At 57.8% G+C, this 18,261-nt stretch overlaps 1 protein-coding gene across 2 annotated transcripts in view; it reads left to right on the top strand.

Annotated features, from left to right (window-relative positions):
* Positions 1-18,261, top strand: part of COL5A1 (collagen type V alpha 1 chain) — a 210,114-nt gene that overhangs the window by 91,133 nt on the left and 100,720 nt on the right. For both annotated transcript variants that reach the window (XM_055270439.2, XM_055270438.2), the window contains exons 7-11: positions 1,685-1,924; positions 3,112-3,279; positions 3,671-3,727; positions 9,958-9,999; positions 10,230-10,292. In XM_055270439.2, the coding sequence (XP_055126414.1) occupies positions 1,685-1,924; positions 3,112-3,279; positions 3,671-3,727; positions 9,958-9,999; positions 10,230-10,292 (570 nt within the window). The remainder of the gene's footprint in view (positions 1-1,684; positions 1,925-3,111; positions 3,280-3,670; positions 3,728-9,957; positions 10,000-10,229; positions 10,293-18,261) is intronic.

The raw sequence follows: 18,261 nt of genomic DNA, 5'->3' as shown, positions 1-18,261 counted from the left end.
TGGGTGTCCTCCTGGGGAGGAGGCTGTCTAGCCTCAGAGCCATTGTCAGAGGTAAAGAGGGTGGGGTGTGAGCATGGGTGGTGTGCGTGTGTGCATGAACGAGTGTGTGTGAGCATGTGGCACGCAGGCATGGGTGTGCATGAGCCTGCGTGTGTGTGAGCGTGTGTGCATGCAGGCATGGGTGTGCATGAGCCTGCGTGTGTGTGTGTGTGTGTGTGTGAGCATGTGTGCACATAGGCACGGGTGTGCATGAACCTGCGTGTGTGTGTGTGTGAGCGTGTGTGCACATAGGCACGGGTGTGCATGAGCCTGCGTGTGTGTGTGTGTGAGAGCGTGTGTGCATGCAGGCACAGGTGTGCATGAACCTGTGTGTGTGTGTGTGTGAGCGTGTGTGCATGCAGGCACGGGTGTGCATGAACCTGCGTGTGTGTGTGTGTGTGAGCGTGTGTGCACATAGGCATGGGTGTGCATGAGCCTGCGTGTGTGTGTGTGTGTGAGAGCGTGTGTGCATGCAGGCACGGGTGTGCATGAACCTGCGTGTGTGTGTGTGTGTGTGTGTGTGAGCATGTGTGCACATAGGCACGGGTGTGCATGAGCCTGCGTGTGTGTGTGTGTGTGTGTGTGAGCATGTGTGCACATAGGCACGGGTGTGCATGAACCTGCGTGTGTGTGTGTGTGTGTGAGCGTGTGTGCACATAGGCACGGGTGTGCATGAGCCTGTGTGTGTGTGCGTGTGAGAGCGTGTGTGCATGCAGGCACAGGTGTGCATGAACCTGCGTGTGTGTGTGTGTGTGTGTGTGAGTGTGTGTGCACATAGGCACAGGTGTGCATCAGCCTGCGTGTGTGTGTGTGAGAGCGTGTGTGCATGCAGGCACAGGTGTGCATGAACCTGCGTGTGTGTGTGTGTGTGAGCGTGTGTGCATGCAGACACGGGTGTGCATGAACCTGCGTGTGTGTGTGTGTGTGTGAGCGTGTGTGCACATAGGCACGGGTGTGCATGAGCCTGCGTGTGTGTGTGTGTGAGAGCGTGTGTGCATGCAGGCATGGGTGTGCATGAACCTGCGTGTGTGTGTGTGTGTGTGAGAGCATGTGTGCATGCAGGCACGGGTGTGCATGAACCTGTGTGTGTGTGTGTGTGAGAGCATGTGTGCACATAGGCACGGGTGTGCATGAGCCTGCGTGTGTGTGTGTGTGTGTGTGAGCGTGTGTGCAGGCAGGCACAGGTGTGCATGAACCTGCGTGTGTGTGTGTGTGTGTGAGCGTGTGTGCACATAGGCACGGGTGTGCATGAACCTGCGTGTGCGAGCATGTGTGTATCTTCCGGGGAAAGGTGACCTGGTCATCTCACATTGCTCTGAGAGCCTGGAATGTTTTGCTACTTTTGTTTTTTCAATATTGAGATATGATTTGCCCTTTTCTGGTGTGTAACTGGGTGGGTTTGAGTCCATTCTGAGCACGCTTAGTGACTGGGGGCTCGCAGCTGGGCTGCCTTCTTCCCACTTGCTCTGCCCCCAAGCCCCGTGGATGGGGGCGGCCCCTGCACCGAGTCTCTGGGCCTCTTGATAGGCCCGGGCTCCAGGTGTTGCCACTGAGATGCCTGCACCCGGGCATGCGGCAAGTCCTAGACCTGGCACCGCTGCCAGCCTCCACCCTGACTCCAGCTGTCTCTGCTCTTGGCTCCCAGGAGCTGACCCCGACCCCCACGGAAGCTGCTCCCGTGCCTGAAACCAGTGAAGGGGCTGGGAAGGAAGAGGACGTTGGCATCGGGGACTATGACTACGTGCCCAGTGAGGACTACTACACACCCTCGCCTTACGATGACCTCACCTATGGCGAGGGGGAGGGGAACCCCGACCAGCCCACAGACCCAGGCGCCGGGGCCGAGATGCCCACCAGCACCGCCAGCACCTCCAACTCCTCCGACGTAATGTCTTTCCTTCCCGTTGGTTTGGTCTGGGGCAGTGGGCCAAGGGCCGGGGCTGGGGCCACAGTGCTGAGCTCCCTTCTTACTCCAATTCTCACCTTGGTGTCCTCGGGTGGCCCCTGTGTTCTGCCACACCCTGGCCCTGGGCCCTTTGCAGCTGGGCAGTGTCATACTCCCCAGGGGAGGCCACTGCTGAACAAGTCTGGAATCCCTAGTTTGCTGGGTTGATCTCAATGTGGTCAATTTTTCACCTGGAAAATGGGTAGAATGACCCTAGCCCTTCCGGTCTTTGAGGATTCAGGTGGAAATTGGATGAGGAGGGGGGTGGCTTGTGGACAGAGTCCCTGCCTGTGGCCTGGGTGTGGCCAGGCAGGATGGGGCTGGGAGCCAGGATCCAGACAAATACAGTGAAGCAGGAGCTGGGGCCGCCCTGGCTGGGATGGGGGCTGACTGTCAGCTGACAGGCCTGAAAGCTCTGCCCGAGACCTTGGAAAGTTAGCTCGCATTTCTGGACCTCGGGGTTCTCCTTTCCAACATGGCACTGACAGTTCCTGTCTCTGGGGGCTGTGAAGTTTTCAGATTCGGGAGGAGTCTTGCATAGCATGTAGCACATGGCCGATGCTTAACACAGCCACTGTGTGATGCAGAATCTCCACTGCCAGAGAGGACACCTCATTCCAGCAGGTCCAGACCCCTGCGTCTGCAGCACCGCACTGGGATGCATTATCGCAAGACCCTGGGGCTGTGGGGTGGAGCCCCTGCCTGAGCGGGTGCACGGGTGTGCCAGCTCCATGGTGTGCCAGCTCCGTGGTGTGCCCTCATGCCAGGGCAGTCTGGGGTGATAATTCTTCATTGTGGGAGGGAGAAGATGCATAAAGAGGCCGCCAGGGGACACGGGACCTCTCCTTGTGGGTTGGACTCCAGACTCCAGGCATTGTGTAGCTTAGGAGGCTGCTGGTCTTGAAGTCCTGGAGTTGTCAGACCTGGAGCCCTCAGAGGCGGTCTCTCCCAGAGGGGGGTCTCCGCCCAGTGGACCGGGTAGCCATGGTGCCACCAGCACAGGGCCTGATGGATCTGGGATCTCTGCCCGGTTGACGGGATAGCCACAGTGCCTGCCCAGGGCCTGATGGAGAGGCAGTGCCTGGTGCATTTGCGAGGCGACCCTGCGCCTTCCTCTCCCTCTGCAGCCAGCTCCGCCTCCAGGGGAAGGTGCGGATGACTTGGAGGGGGAGTTCACTGAGGAAACGATCAGGAACCTTGACGAGAACTACTACGACCCCTACTACGACCCCACCAACTCCCCATCAGAGATCGGGCCGGGAATGCCGGCGAACCAGGATACCATCTACGAAGGGGTGAGAGGGTGCAGGCCCCCGTTCCGGGTGGGGCTGGGGGGCTGGCGGGGCATCATGGGGGCTCCTGCCTAAGAGCTTCCTCAGGGGTGGAGCTCTACGGGCAGCTCAAGTGTTGCACCCTGTGTCCAAAACTGTATTTTTAAAGAGACCTCAGTGCCTCGAATTTGCTCTGAATAGCGTGTGCATCGTGGCCTGTTTCTTCGTTACTAGTCGCACGGGCTCCCGTGGGCCTGGCCTTTGTCGCGCTCCTGCCATGCTCCTGGGCCTGGGGAGATGCCCAGCTATGATAGCGCTCTCGGCCTTGTGAAATCGGGCAGATTTTGTGTAATCTGGACTTTCTTTCTCACTTTTCTCTCCGATTCTCTCTCCATCTGCCTTTTATCACCCCCAGATTGGAGGACCTCGGGGCGAGAAAGGCCAAAAGGGAGAACCAGCGATTATCGAGCCGGTGAGGATGTTTTCTCATTGTCTCCCTGTGCCGGGGCATCCGCTGCTTGGGGGCACGGCGGGTGTGTAGGGCATGACCAGGTCCGTGGGCCCCTGCACCTGCGAGCACTGGGTCACTTTGAGGAACCACCTGGTCTCGTGGAGTCCACGCACCACTCGTCACCAGGACTTGTGAAGAATCCCCTCAGGTAGGGGATGTTCTGGACTGTGATGGAGGGGGCGGGATAGGTGCTGATCAAAGCTGGTCCTGCACCCAAACTCTAGGCATCTCAGTGCTTGTCAGTTTCACCTGGGATGAAAAGCAGCTCAGAGCTGTCCAGTGGAAGTGGAGTCCCCTTTGAGGGGTGGAGGAGAGGATGTAAATGGCCCATCCCTTGTAAAAGATGCGCGCGGCAGTGGTAGGGAATAGTTAACACGTGGCCGTACCTCTCCGCATCTGTTATGCAACCGTTTGGAGAAAGTTTGCAGAAGCTGTTGAAACATGGAATACTGTTTATGAAACTTTGTCAAGGGAATGAAATAAAACAGCACTGTGCTGAAATTCCAGCTGAGCAAAACCCAACTATGTTAGGTAATGAGATCACGGGAGAGTTAAAAAAGTTACTGTTGATAACGCCCTCAAGTGTGGGACTGTAGCGGAGGACGTTCTAGATGCCCCTCCTGGGTTGGCGCATTTGGTGGGGGCCCTGCCCCATACTGGGATGTCCTTGTCCCTCAGGGGGCCATGGCCTGGCTGGGAGGCCTCCAGTTCTCCCTGGGGTCTCAGAACCACTAAGGTCTTGACACCCCACCCCGCTGCCAGCGGGCAAGATGCCCTGTGATCAGCTGGGCAGGGAGTCCTGCAGCTGCATGTGGTGGGCATGACCTGAGAGCAGGGAGGAGCCATCGCCAAGGCCCACCCTGCCATGGTGTCCAAGTACCCATAGGAGGAGGTGCGCGTCCTGCACCACAGCCAGTCACGAGGCTGGGGGCGGCTGTTTGTTCTGCCGCCAGGACTCAGTTCCTGAGGGCTGAGCTCAGGATACACCCTGGGGCTCCCAGAAGCCCCCTGACCTTGCCGTTCCCAGAATGTGCAGTCATGGTGACCCATCACCCTCCTGCAGAGCTGGGGACATTTTCTTGGAACCTTGACGGATGGCACTTAGCAGGCCTTTATCCCCCTGGAATCTGTTTGAAGCCCGTGGCCAGGGCAGACGGGATGTGTCCCACCTCTGGGGTGGAATTCCCAGGGTCCAGGGCTTCACCCCTTCCTGGCCTATGGAAGTATCTGGATGGCTCTCGTGGGGCTCCACGCCCTTGCTGCAGGCCCAGCCCAGGGGTGGGACCTGCCAGTGCCTACAGACACATCCTTTTCTCAGACCCCCTTTCCAGTGCTCTCTGGGGGTCCAGGGAAGACAGAGCTTGTCTGAGGCAGAAGGGTCATGGGCTGCAGGGAAGGGGGTGCCGAGGCATGAAGGGAGACTCTGAGGCCAGGGTTCCCCTGCTCAGCAATGTGGAAAACCTCAGAGCCAGGCCTGGGCCCAGGGAGCAGAGTGGCTGCGGGGGAGAGTGACAGCTGTCCACCTGGGCGGACCCACCCAGAAGCAGGGGACTGCCGGCCTGCTCTGCTCTGCCCAGGGGTGTTTGCCAGAAGGTGAACAACAGCAGAGGCTGCATCCAAGGTCCCAGCCCCGAGCCACACTTGTTACTGAGAGGTGGGACATCCGGCTGCATTTCCCCAGACGGTCTTGGCCCCCAGGTGGACTTGAGGTTGGCTTTGGGCTTCTTTTGTGCTGTCCCCATTGCTTCAGTGAAAGGGTGTCCTTGCTCAGGAAGGAAGATGGGATCTCAGGGTGGGCAGGTGCCCCTGGCTCTGCAGGATCCCAGTACGGTTTCCCCTCCCCGCTCTGGGAGGGCTGGACCGAAACCTTTGAATGAGCTTCGTGTTGGCTCACGTTCCCGAGTGAGCTGGCTCTGTGAGTGTAAACGTGGTGTCTGGGCTCCAGGAGGGGGTTGGGAGTGTGGGGTGGGCACAAGTTTTCCACTGCTAGGCCCCCGGGAAGCCAGCAGTGGGCAAGGGTGGGCCGAGGAGAGGGCCGAGAGTTGAGGTGGCCCCACAGGAACATCACGGCTCCGGAAAGTCCAGTTCGCCTTTGTTGAGAAAAGCAGCAGCCGTCTGGATGCAGTTAGGAAGGATTCCCTCCCCCGGGCCCCAGCCTGCTCCAAGTGTCCCGGGGCCTTTGGCCAGGCCCCCTGCAGAGATCACATAAACAGTTGGAATTTCTCAACCTGGAGCACTGCCAGATGTCCTTGGGTCCAAGCTGCACATAAACAGATGGCCAGGTCCTGGGGCCCTGCGGGCATCCCGGCCGGTGGAAGGGGGTGTCTGTTGTCTGCCCCACCTGAGCTCCCTCTTGGGAGATGCATCTGTTCCAGGGGCGTGCCCAGGTCTTTCCCACTCAGTCCCGCCCCCTCTCATTGTCAGCCAGCGCAGAGGCTCCCTCAAAGGACAGGGATCCACAGAACCGAGAGGAGACAGGTTCATCCTTATCCCTGTGCTCCCAGCCAGGAAGCCCCCAGACTCAGTGGCTGATGTTACCTGGGCCACGTCTGTTAGGGGCATCCAAATCACCGTCTCCGTTAGGGGCATCCAAATCACCGTCTCCACTTGATGCTGTTTTTTGTTTTTTAAATATGTGCTGTTCACCAGATGGGTGGACCCTCTGTTGAGATTGTCTTGAGTTCTGCCAGGTCTGAGGTCTTTTATTTCTTTTGTTAAAATTGTATGCATTCGGCCGGGCGTGGTGGCTCACACCTGTTATCCCAGCACTTTGGGAGGCTGAGGCAGGCGGATCATCTGAAGTCAGGCGTTCGAGACCATCCTGACCAACATGACAAAACCCCATCTTTACTAAAACTACAAAAAAATTAACCAGGCGTGGTGGTGGGCGCCTGTAATCCCAGCTACTCTGGAGGCTGAGGCAGGAGAATCAGTTGAACCCGGGAGGCGGAGGTTGCAGTGAGCCAAGATTGCACTCCGGCCTGGGTGACAGTGTGAGACTCCATCTCAAAAAAAAAAAAAAAAAATTGTGTGCATTGAAGGTGTGCAGCATGTTTGATACACTTACCCAGGCACAGACACAATGAAGTGATCCTGCACCCACCACCACTACCCCATAGCTGCCTCTTTTTCTTCTTCATGGTAAGAGTGCCTAAAGTCTACTCTTTTGGCAAATGACATCTACAGTGCAATATCATTAACTATATCGAGACGTCTTCCTCTCGTTCCTCTTTCGCCGGGTGAATTTTGAGAGTGGCGTCCGTGGTTGGGTGGGCTGGGGCCGGAGCGGGGCCACACCTCGCCTGGGAAGGTTTAGGCATCTCCTCCCCCAGGCGCATTCATCCAGCTGTTCCCAGCTTCCTTCAGACGCTGACCTGGGATGATCTGGGGTTGGCTCCCCTGCGAGGTCCCCGCCCGCATTGCCCCAGTTCCCTGAGAAAAGCAATTTGTGTGTCTGGGAAGGCAGCTGCTGTCCCCGGCCCCTTGATGGCCAGTGGTTTCTCCCTTAATCCCAGCCCGGCCCTGGGCTTTCTCAGCTGCCTTTGTCAGAGAAGGAAATTGGAAAGCTGGGATCTTGGAGGCTGCTTGGATGAGCTGTGTGTGTACAGCACACACACGGGTGTCTCTCTGAGGGTGCATCTGTGTAAACAGTGCAGAGCTCCCCAGCCCAGGCAGGACGGGAGGGGTGGGGAGATCTGCGGCCCCCCGAACCGGGAGTCCCCTTATCAGCCTGGTACCCAGCACCTCTGGTGACAGCCTCTGGTGGCCTGCGGCCTGGCTGGACATCTGCCCCTCCTCGCTGGCCGGGAGTCCCCTCACCAGCCTGGTACCCAGCACCTCTGGTGGCAGCCTCCGGTGGCCTGTGGCCTGGCTGGACACAACCTTTGACTTGTCAGAAGTGAGCTGTCTTAGTCCATTTTGAGCTGCTGTAACAGCACACCACAGTCAGGGTGATTTAGAATGAACAGGACTTCATTGACCCACAGTTCTGGAGGTTGGGAAGTCACATATAGAGGGACCACATCTGGTGAGGGCTTCTTGCTGTGTCCTCACATGGCAGAAGGCATTGCATGGTGAGAAGGAGCGGGAGAGAAGGTGACTGCTGCCATCCTGTCATCAGGAGCCCACTCCCACCCTAGCGAGACTGCTCCCATCATAGCTGCATTCACCCACCCAGGCGGGCAGAGCCTGGTGGCCTAATCACCTCCGGAAGATCCCACCTCTCAACACGGTTGCATTGAGGATTCCATTTCCAACACGTGACTTTTGGGGAGACACATTCAAACCCTAGCACATTCTGCCCTAGCCCCCAAATTCATATCCTTCTCATGTACAGTTTATATTCACTCCATCCGGTACCAGCATCCACTCAAAAGTTCAAAGTCCAGAGTCTCACCCGAATCAGATACTGGCGAGACTTAGGCTTAAATTATCTATCTTGAAGCAAATCCCTGTCCAGCTGTGAGCTTGGGGAATGAAACAAGCCTCATGCTTCCAAACTACATAGCAATGGGGAGGGGGACAGATTCCCATTCCAAAAGGGAGGCATGAAGAAAGGGGTAGCAGCCCCGAGGAAGTTCAAAACCCAACGGGACGAATGAACCACCTTATGTCCGACAACTCTAGAATAATCTTTCACTTGGTGTGCCAGCTCCTGGACACACTGGGTGGAGGCGGCCCCAGGGCCTCAGGCAGCACTGCTCATACAGCTTTGCACAGCAGGTCTCAGGAGTTGGAGCCTCGTCCTTGCTGCCCTCCCAGGCTGCCACTGTATGCTGGTGATGCTACAGTCCTGGGGTCTCCACGGTGCCTCAACTTCCATAGCCCCACTAGGCGTCATCCTAGGGAACTCTCTGCAGAGCCTCCGCCCCTGTGGCCGGTTTCTGCGTGGGACCCCAGGCTGTCCATGCCACCCTTTGACCTGTAGGTGGAGGGCTCCATGGCCGCAGTTCCTGCCTTCCTTCCCTGCAGCTGCAGGATAATCAGTACCCATGGGTGTCGCTGAGGCCACACCCACACCCTCCAGAGCTGAGCCAGAGCTGCCCCTGGGCCTGCTGGAGCCTTGGCTGGGCGGCTGACGCGTGCTGTGTCGCAAATGTGGGGAGCAGACACTTGAAGGGGTGCAGGGCAGGGAATGCTGAGTTCCTGGGTACCTCTTTGAAAACGTGGCCCCCCGGGTCCTAGCTTGCCTCAAAGATCTCTGGCTGCCTTGGGGTCATTCTCCACTGTCTTGTTGAGTAGCACCTGGCTCCCATCTGTCAGAGCAAGTCCCTTGAGGAACAGTTGCCCTGAAGTCGTCATGGAACACGGAAGACTCTTGGGGCATTGGGGGCACCTGACTCTGGCGTTGCCAGGTCAGAAGTGGAGAGAGGAATCCTGCCCTGGGGAAGGGGTCGGAAGTGGGGGTCTCAGGGCAGGGAGCCCCATCCTGCAGGGAGCCGCTCCCACCGCTGCCTTCACAGCCATCCACGTTGCCTTTCCCGGGGCTCAGGCTGACCCAGGGGCCAGGAGGCCCTGTCCGCATTGGGGTTAGAGTGAGGCCTGGGTGTGCTTGAGGCAGGTGGGCCCTGTGGCGAGGTGAGGGCGAAGGAGGAGGGCCGAGTGGGCAGGTGGACTTGGCAGGGTTTCCCATGGGTTCTGTGCTGCTGTGTGCATGGGAGGATGCACCTGTTACCTGGAGGGAGGCGGGGTCTGGAGGCTGCAGCCCCGGGGCCTGACGGTGGTCCTGGCTGGGGGCAGAAGTTCAGCCCGGGGCTGGGGCACCTATTTTTCCCTCATCCTTCCTAAATCCACCCGAGTCCCCTTGTCCTGGCATCCACCTCCTCCCTCGAATGGCTGTGGCCTGGTGGGCCTGCCTGGCACTCCCCTTCAGGGCGATGCGGGGAGCCTGGTGGTCTCGGCTCCTTTTCCTCATCTCGGCGTCTTCAGGTGCTTCTCATGGCGTTGGTCTTGAGGCAGCCTGTGTCTGTCACTGGCCGCTGGCCCGGGTTGCTCTTCTGCCCGGGAGTGCTAGGAGGATAGCCACTGAGGCCCCACCACAGGCCCCCATTGTAGTCTGTGCTCGTGACTCCCCTGGACAGCAGGAACTGAGCCAGGGCCTCTTGTGCACACAGCTGAAGGCCGTCCACTGGGGTCTGGGGTGTCGGGAGGGATGGGCCGTGGTCTCAGACGCCCTTTGTCTGTCTCCCCAGGGCATGCTCATTGAGGGTCCGCCTGGCCCGGAAGGCCCTGCGGTGAGTATCCGGCTTTATCTTGTGACTTGCAGAAGGTGCGCTTGGTGGGGTGGGGTTGGCGACACCCCTTATGTCTCCTGGATGGAAAAAAGGGGGGCTCTCCCCTTTTGCAGATCCCCTGGGAGCCAGCGCTCTCCCACCCACCTCTGCCTTCATCGGCCAGGTGGAAATCGGATCTTGCCCTGCGGCCCCATCTTCTAACTCTGCCCCAACTTTATTTTTAATTCTAGGGTCTTCCCGGACCTCCAGGAACCATGGGTCCCACTGGCCAAGTCGGGGACCCTGGAGAAAGGGTAAGAGGTTGACTGTCTTTCCTGAGATCATGAGGTGTGGGGCTGCCCATGCCTCCTCTCCACACTGTGACCCGAGCCGTCCCTGCCTGTGGAGGTGACCCAGAGACTTGCGTCTTCAAATCCCCCCTCGCCCAGGCACTCCTCACACCAGCCCTGTTCGGATGTTTCTGGGGCTGACTGTGGCTGTAGGGAGAGTGGGGCCCCTCGGGGCCCAGGGAGCCTGCCAGTGCTCAGCCCAGACGGTGGCCTCAGGACCCCGCAGGTGTCCAGCAAACGGCAGCAGCAGCAGCAGCAGCAGTAACCACAGCGGATGGCTCCAGGGCCTTGCCCACTCCTCGCCCCCAGGCAGCCACACCACGTGGAATCGGCCGCCCTCCTTGCTGGGTTTGGGAACTCACTTGGTCTGGCTGGCACCTGGCTCACAGGCTCAGAGGCGTCCTCGGGTGTCCCTCGCCGCGGGAGGAGATGGAGAGCCGCTGCCTGGCTGCGGCGTTTTCCTTCTGACACCTGGTGGGCGCTCCGAGTACTGCAGCCTCCTCGTGTCCGGCGGGGCGGGAGTTTTCTCTCTTTCCTGCTGTTGGAATGAATGTGGATTTGAGTGCAGAAGGACTAAGAACTGATTCCTGGACGGCTGGGTTGTGGGTGGGAGAAACAAGGTCTGCGTGTGGGTGTTCACGGGTGTTCATGCCAGGGCCCTGCCTGCTGTCCGGAGCAGAGTGAGGACCTTGTGGGTGTTATTGTGGGTGGATGCAGGGCAAGGTCTGGTCGTGTGGGAAGGTGGTTCGTAATGTCAGCGCAGTGGCTAGGGATGCTTCCCAGGTTACTCCACGGGGAGGCGTTTGGGGAGTGTCTTGTGCAGTGCCTGGTGGCTTTGCAGCAGTGCTCAGGAAAGGCGGGGCAGGGCCCAGGACAGTAAGTCCTGGCCTTGGACCTGGAGGTTCTTACAGGCGCTCAGTACCCCTGGAAAGCTGGGGAGGTGCAGGACAGGTGAGGTCAGGCAGCAGGACGCAGGGGCAGGTGGCTGCAGCCTTCTTGGGAGCAAGAGCCGAGCCAGTGGGGATGCTTGCTTGGGTAGGAGATGGGAGCACTGAGGCCGGCCTTTGGAGGAGAAGGATTTGGGTCAGCAATGCGGGAGGAGGCTGTTACCGTTCTGTGTGGCTGGGTGACCTCTGAGGGCAGTACACATCAGATTGGACCACACAGAAAGATTCTCTGCCGCGTTGCTTTTCACGGTCAGGGATTTGGGGGCCCAGAAGAGGCGGGTCTTGCTCCATGGCAAGGGCCGTGGCAGGAAGCGGAACGGGGTGGGGGCTTGGCTGGCCTCTGGAGCACAAAGCTTTCACAGCATCCCCGGCCTGGCAGCCACATCTCCAAAACTCCAGACAGGCAACAGCGAGTGGCCGCTGCTCTTGCCCAGCCAGGACCGGCACAGCTAGAGCTCTGTGCTGGGGGCTGCAGCCACCCCAGCTGTCTCTGGAGACCCCTCCCCACAGATTCGTGTGAGATGGGGCGATGACCAAGCTCCCCCTCCGCAGAGCTGCCTGCAGATGGGCCCACAGGTGTGGCTGGGTTCCTATGCAAAGGAGAGTGCATTGCATGGCACTGGGAGCTGTTTTCTCTCCCAGATGTAGGACAGGGTGGTATCCACAGGGCACAGATGCCAGTTGACACACAGGGCACCCAGATGCCGGCTGACACACAGGGCACCCCGATGCCGGCTGACACACAGGGCACCCCGATGCCGGCTGACACACAGGGCACCCAGATGCCGGCTGACACACAGGGCACCCCGATGCCGGCTGACACACAGGGCACCCCAATGCCGGCTGACACACAGGGCACCCCGATGCTGACTGACACTGCCTCAGTGGTGTTCCACGGCTCCGTCCTCCTTCTATCCATCCAGCATACAGATTTGTACTGAGTGCCTGCAGTGCTGGGCACTGGTCTAGCCTGGGGATCTCAATGGTGTGAACCAGAGGGGTGCTGGTTCACACCTCACCACGGGGTCCCTGCCTTTGGGCTGATCCTGGCTTGGGAGTCACTGGTGGGTGGCCCTGCCAGTGCCTTGTGACACCGTGACCAACCCAGCTGCCGTGGAGGAGTCCAGGGCCCTGACTGGAGAATATCGTTGGTTTAGGAGCTGGTCCTCCTCAAACTCAATCAGGGTCCAGGAGCATGAGGACTGAGGTTGGGGTTGGCAGAGGAACCAATTCCTCCAGGGTCTGCCATCCGTGGAGTCGGAGGAGAGACCTGGAGCCCACCAGCCTCCCCAGGGCCCTTCCAGTGGGAGGGGTGCTGGTTCCAGGAGCTGAGAGCTGCCCACCCCTCTGGGTCCAGCTCTGGCCAGCCTTGTTCAGGAAGCCATCCCTGCTCACAGCTCAGCGTCCTCTTGATGTCCAGATCTTGCTCGATGCCCGCTAATCAGCTGTGAAAGATCACTGGCTGTGGGTGGGGCCCTGCAGTGCAGCCTGCGGTGGACCGGGCTCAGGTTCCTGTACAGCGGAGAAACATTCTCTACCCTCGGAGGTTGAGCATCTGGGGCCTCCAAAAGACAGATTAACAAGAGAAGAGACATACGATTTTAACACTTTTAATCTATGCACGGGGGCTTCACAGACAAGAAGTAAAAACCAAAAAAAGTGCCTGGGTTCGGGAGCATATATACCATTTTAACAAGAGGCAATAGGATGTGGAGAAGTGGCTAGACCAGGGAAAAGGAGGTTTGGGCTTCGAGGGGTGACAGATGGTGGGCAAGTGACTAGGAACTCCACGGAGGAACAAATGGAAGATTAAGGTTATCTTGGCAAAGTCTGTTGATGCAGATTCATCAGGGGCTGGCATCCCTCTCAGGTGATAAGGGGCACTCTCCAAATCCTGATACAGAAGCAGAGGTGGGAGGGTGGGGTGGGAGGAGGGGGTAATGCCCTGCTTTTAGGCAGAAAGGGGGAGGTAAGAGAACTCTTGTTGCATCCATCGATTCTTATTTGGCTTCAGCACAAAATAGTCCTTCTGCAGGGGAGTGGCATGCTCTGTCCCCTCCATCTGCTTGGCCTCCCGTGCCTCTGTCTGGGAGGGCCTTTTCCCTGGGGTCTGGAAGAGCCCTCTTCTCCCTGCCGCTCCCAACCTCCCGCCTTGGGATTCCCCAGCCCTTCCTCCCTTCCCCAAGGGCCATGTAGCCGTGACCGGTTTGTGCCTTTTCTTCCTCACTGGATGGTGAGTTCCTCAAGACAGGCCTCACTTCCGTGCCCTTCCTCACACCCTGCTCCCTGTGGGCATCCGTGGGCAGCCGTGGCAATTGGCTGGGAGCTGTCTGTGCACCTGTGCCATGGCATCCCACTGAGCATCATGCAGCCCTGACCAGCCGCTGAATCCTGCACCCTGTGCCTCCACTGACTAGCCCTGGGCGTCGCTTCCTTCACACTGGTGGGCCCTGCACACTCTCCCACTGCTCCCCTTAGACAACCTTCTATGCTGCATCTGCCTTCTAGCACCTCAAACCCTTTCTTGCTCTTGTGCCCACGGCTGCCTGCAGGGAGCAGGGTGCAAGGAGAGGCACAGAAGTGGGGCCTGCCTTGAGAAACTCACCATCCAGTGAGGAAGAAAAGGCACAAACCAGGCATGGTTAGACAGCAAGAATTAATTAGTAAAGGCATTGGAGGAAGAGCTGGGAATCTCGAGATGGGAGATCTGGAGCGGCTGTGTCCGGGTGGAGACAGCCATTGTCTCATCCCATTTCCCTCAGGTGACTGGTGAGCAGGTGCACAGCTGGGGCAATGTGCTAAAGCCCGCAGGGAGATAGAGGTGGAACTGGGGTTGAACCCAGATCTCCTGTGGCAGAAGGAAGGTGACCTCTCTTACTTTGAGGTTCAGAAGAAACCCGAGAGAGCTGGGAGTCCCCAGGGGAGCTGCGGGCCAGGTGGCCGTTACTCAGCCCCTCTCTGGCCTGGGTTTCTTGCGGCTTCTGTGCCACCTGCCAGTGCGTTTCTGTAGGGGCTGACTCTTTTGGGCATCCGAGAATATAGTCAGACATCAGTGGGTCTGAAATCATGAGGCTATGCATTTGTGAAGGTTCCCTATGATCCCATGGTGGCAGTGCCATGCCCCTGTGGGTCGCTGAGCAGTGTTTGCCCAGTGAAGCCCTTCCCTGGGCTCCTCGGGCAGGTAGGGGAAGGAGAGGTCTGGGGGCCATCAGTAAAGATTCAGGCCCCAGTGAGTCCCGCCTTCCATGGACTTCCAGGGCCCACACCTGCTAGCCTCGATAGAAACACCCAGAAGGCAGGTGCCACCTCTGTGCTGTTTGTGAGCACCCCCTACATCCATTCGTGTGTGTGCCCCAGAGCTGGCGCCCACGGATGTTTGTGCCTAGGAAATGGTCCCTGTGATCAGAGCATCTTCGAGGCGAGTCCCTTCCTTTCCCTTCTCTGCGTGCCCCTCCGAAAGCCTTGCACCCCAGGCACTCCCGTGTTTTAAGGCAGCTCCCAAATACTGTCCAGTGTTACTGTGGATTTGACTGCATTTTTCAGGATGCTGTGGCCAAGCTCCTCCTGAATCTCTGCAGTCCACTGGAGAGTTCAACGTTTTCCTCTAGAAATAAGCTTGCTTACCGTCTCACTGACTCCCGGGAGCTCCAGCTGGTGTTGACCAGCCGCTCATCTGCTGCTCTTAAGATGGACTTCACACAGATCTTTCCATTTGCAGCATATGTATTATTTTTGGGTAAAGTAACGATCTGCTTTCTGGGTCTGTGGGCAGGTCCCACCGTCTGGGAGGCCTGGATCGTCCTCTGGGAAGTCCCCGGGATTCAGTATGCAGGTTTCTTTCCCAGCCGCCTCAGGGTCAGAGTGGAGGCAGTTTCCCCAGCTTTCTCCAGATTGCCACACAGGGGCACCTCGCTCCCTGCATAATCGGATGCATTTGATGCCTTGGGAGGAGGCGCCCACCCTTTGATGACCCCATTATGTGCAGAAGCAGCCTGGCAATAATGATGCTGCCTGGCGCTGTCTTATGAGCCCCTCCGTCACTCAGCAGGGGCTCAAACCCTTTCCCCCTCTTTTTTATGTGTCCAGGATTAGCCTTCCCCGTGGGATTTTGTGTGAGTGCATTTTCTGTGCCTTGAAAAGGTTCGTATGTAAGCCATGCCCTGAAAAACAGCAGTCACTACCTCCCAGCCAGAGAGTGTGGCTCATCTCTACCTAACAGGTTCTGGTGTGGTCTCCCCAGGACCAGCTTTGGGGTGATGCCCTGCTGTGCCGTCCCCTCCCCATGGCCTGCTGGAGCTACACTCAGGGTGGGATAGGACACAGGCTAGATCACTGGTAACATGACAAAGAGAGCAAGTCCACTCATGAGCACGCGGCTGCTGTTTAGCTTCGAGAAAAGCTGTGGGGAAGAAGCGAGCAGCATGGGATTCATTTGTTTTCCTGGCTCCCAGGCTCCTGTGGATGGGACATGCTAATTCAGTCTCTCCTTGTCCTTGGAAGTGTTCAGGACATCTTGGCAGAGCTGCTCAGAGAGGTTCACACACACACTCAAGCACACACGCATGCACACTCACCCACACATGCACTGACATTCACATGCACTCATGCACACACACACTCATGCCTACATGCAGACACTCAACCATACATGCACACACGTACACACACCCCCATACACACTCATGCGTACATGCACACACCCATACATACACGTATGCATGCACACTCTCCCACACCTGCACACACTCATGCACACACCCATACAGGCACACCCACACCCACACATGCACACACATTCACATATACATGCATGCACACGCACTTACACATGCACGCTCACTCACACCTCACACACGTGCACACGCTCACCCAGACATGCACACATGTATGCTCACACACACACATGCGCACACACATTCACACACTCACCCATACATGCTCACACACATTTACACACACATGCACTCACACACGTGCACACTCATGCACACGCTCACCCATATGTGCACACACATACACCCACACATGTACACACACATTCACATCCTCATGCATGCATGCACACACTCATCCATACATGTGCACACACATTTACACACACATGCACTCACACACCTGCACACATACTCATGCATACGTGCACACACCCAGGCGTGCACATGCACACACACACATCTACACACACACGCATGCACTGTCTGGGTTCATCTCCACACGGTGGCCCTTCCATGGAGGCTGGTCTGCAGGCTTGTGTGCCCGCTTCCCCAGCAGCCTGGTCGTGAATGACTTCTGGCCATTTCGAGTCACATTTATCTTCAAAGTTTAGTCCCTTGAGGCCACTGATAGGAATCTGTCCAAGCCTTACATGCCCTACCAGGAGATCTGTGGGAACTGTGGGTTCCTCTGCTGTAGCCCTGGAGGCAGCGTGTGTCTCCCAAAGCGAGCTCGGCGTTGAAAGGAAGATTCATTGGAGGGTATACGTTCTCATATGGAAAAGAAAATCAAGTACAGTTTATGGAGAGAGAGGTGAAGGGAGCAAAGACCTCGGGACATTTCTAGAGTGAAGGGACAGCTGGCAGTTACTGCATGTCTGGCCCCAAGCGCACTATGCTGTCAGACCTGATGCAGGGCCTGCCAGGGTGTTCATCATGGTTGGTTAGTGGCAATGGCTGGGTAAGTCCAGGAGTCTTTCTCATGTGGGCCCCTCAAGGCCACAGGTCTTACCCAGAGCCCCGATCGTTGGTGGCCTATGGATAAAGAGCCGCTCCTGTGGATTTTGTGTTTGTTAGTTCTGATTGAGGGGTGCGGTCTGAGGCATCAGGCCTCTTGATAGGGCCCCGCCTCTAGTCGTTTAGACGGGCCCTAGGGCTCCTGGAAGAGTGTCTGTCTAGCTCTTGGAAGGTGCTCAGTAGGAACCCTCTCAATGAATGAATGAAAAGTGGGTTCATTTCTTTGGGATCCTTGGACAATTGATGACCAACTTGGGGTTTAAAGCAACAGGAATGTCTTCTCTCTTAGTTCTGGAGGCCGGAAATCTGAAATCAAGGTGTAGGCAGGGCCGCACCCCCTCTGGAGGCTCCAGGTGAGGGTCTTCCTCACCTCTTCCAGCTCCTGGTGGCCACTGGCCATCCTCTGCCCCCGTAGCTTGCTGGCGCATCTCTGCAGTCTCTGCCTCTGTCTTCACGCAGCCCTCCCCTGTGTCTCTGTCGCTGTCTCCGCTCCTCTTCCATTACAAGGACTCATCACTGGATTTAGGACCCAAGATCTCATCTCAAGATCCTCATTCCCATCCTCAAAGACCCCAAGTAAGGGCACAGTCACGTGTTTCAGGACCCGGCCGTACCTTGGATGAGGCACCCTTCAGCCCACCGCACGTGGTCATGCACGTGTTCTGCACAGCCAGGAGACGTCCAGCAGGAAGTGACCACTGAGAGCTTCTCCGGGCCACTCCCAAGCTGGGCCTGCCCAGGGTTGGGCCTGGACAGAACCACATGCACACAAAGGTTCTGGAGAGATGCCCGCACACTGCCCTCCTGCTCCAGGTCTTTCCGAGAGTGGGAGGGAGCTTTTCAACACAAAGCCTCCTGCAGGTCCTGCAGCTCCTCCCAAACTTGCCACCACTATGAAGAGAAGAGGCTCAGAGTTCTCTGCTCACTGCTTTGACCCAAATCCCAGCCTGGAAAGAGGCCTTGTGCCTCTCCCCTGAGGCTGAGCCGAGGGTCTCGTGGGGACAGTTTCACTTGCTGAATCTGCAGTGGCAGAGGAAACTACTTCGTGAGGCCTCTGGTCACCCGGCCACATCGTCTCTGTGCAAAAGACGCCTGGACGTCCTCAGGAAAGAAACCCTGTTAGATACCAGTGGTGCCTTCATTTGAAATAGGCGCCTGATTTCTTCACCTGGTATAGGTATGACACTGAGAGCCCTTCTGTGCCAGGGCCTTCAGAACGTTGCTGTTTGACCAAGTTAGGGCACTGATTTGGGGGCC

Source organism: Symphalangus syndactylus, chromosome 3, assembly GCF_028878055.3.
Source record: "Symphalangus syndactylus isolate Jambi chromosome 3, NHGRI_mSymSyn1-v2.1_pri, whole genome shotgun sequence".
Lineage (NCBI taxonomy): Eukaryota > Metazoa > Chordata > Mammalia > Primates > Hylobatidae > Symphalangus > Symphalangus syndactylus.
This window is presented reverse-complemented; position numbering and strand designations above follow the sequence as displayed.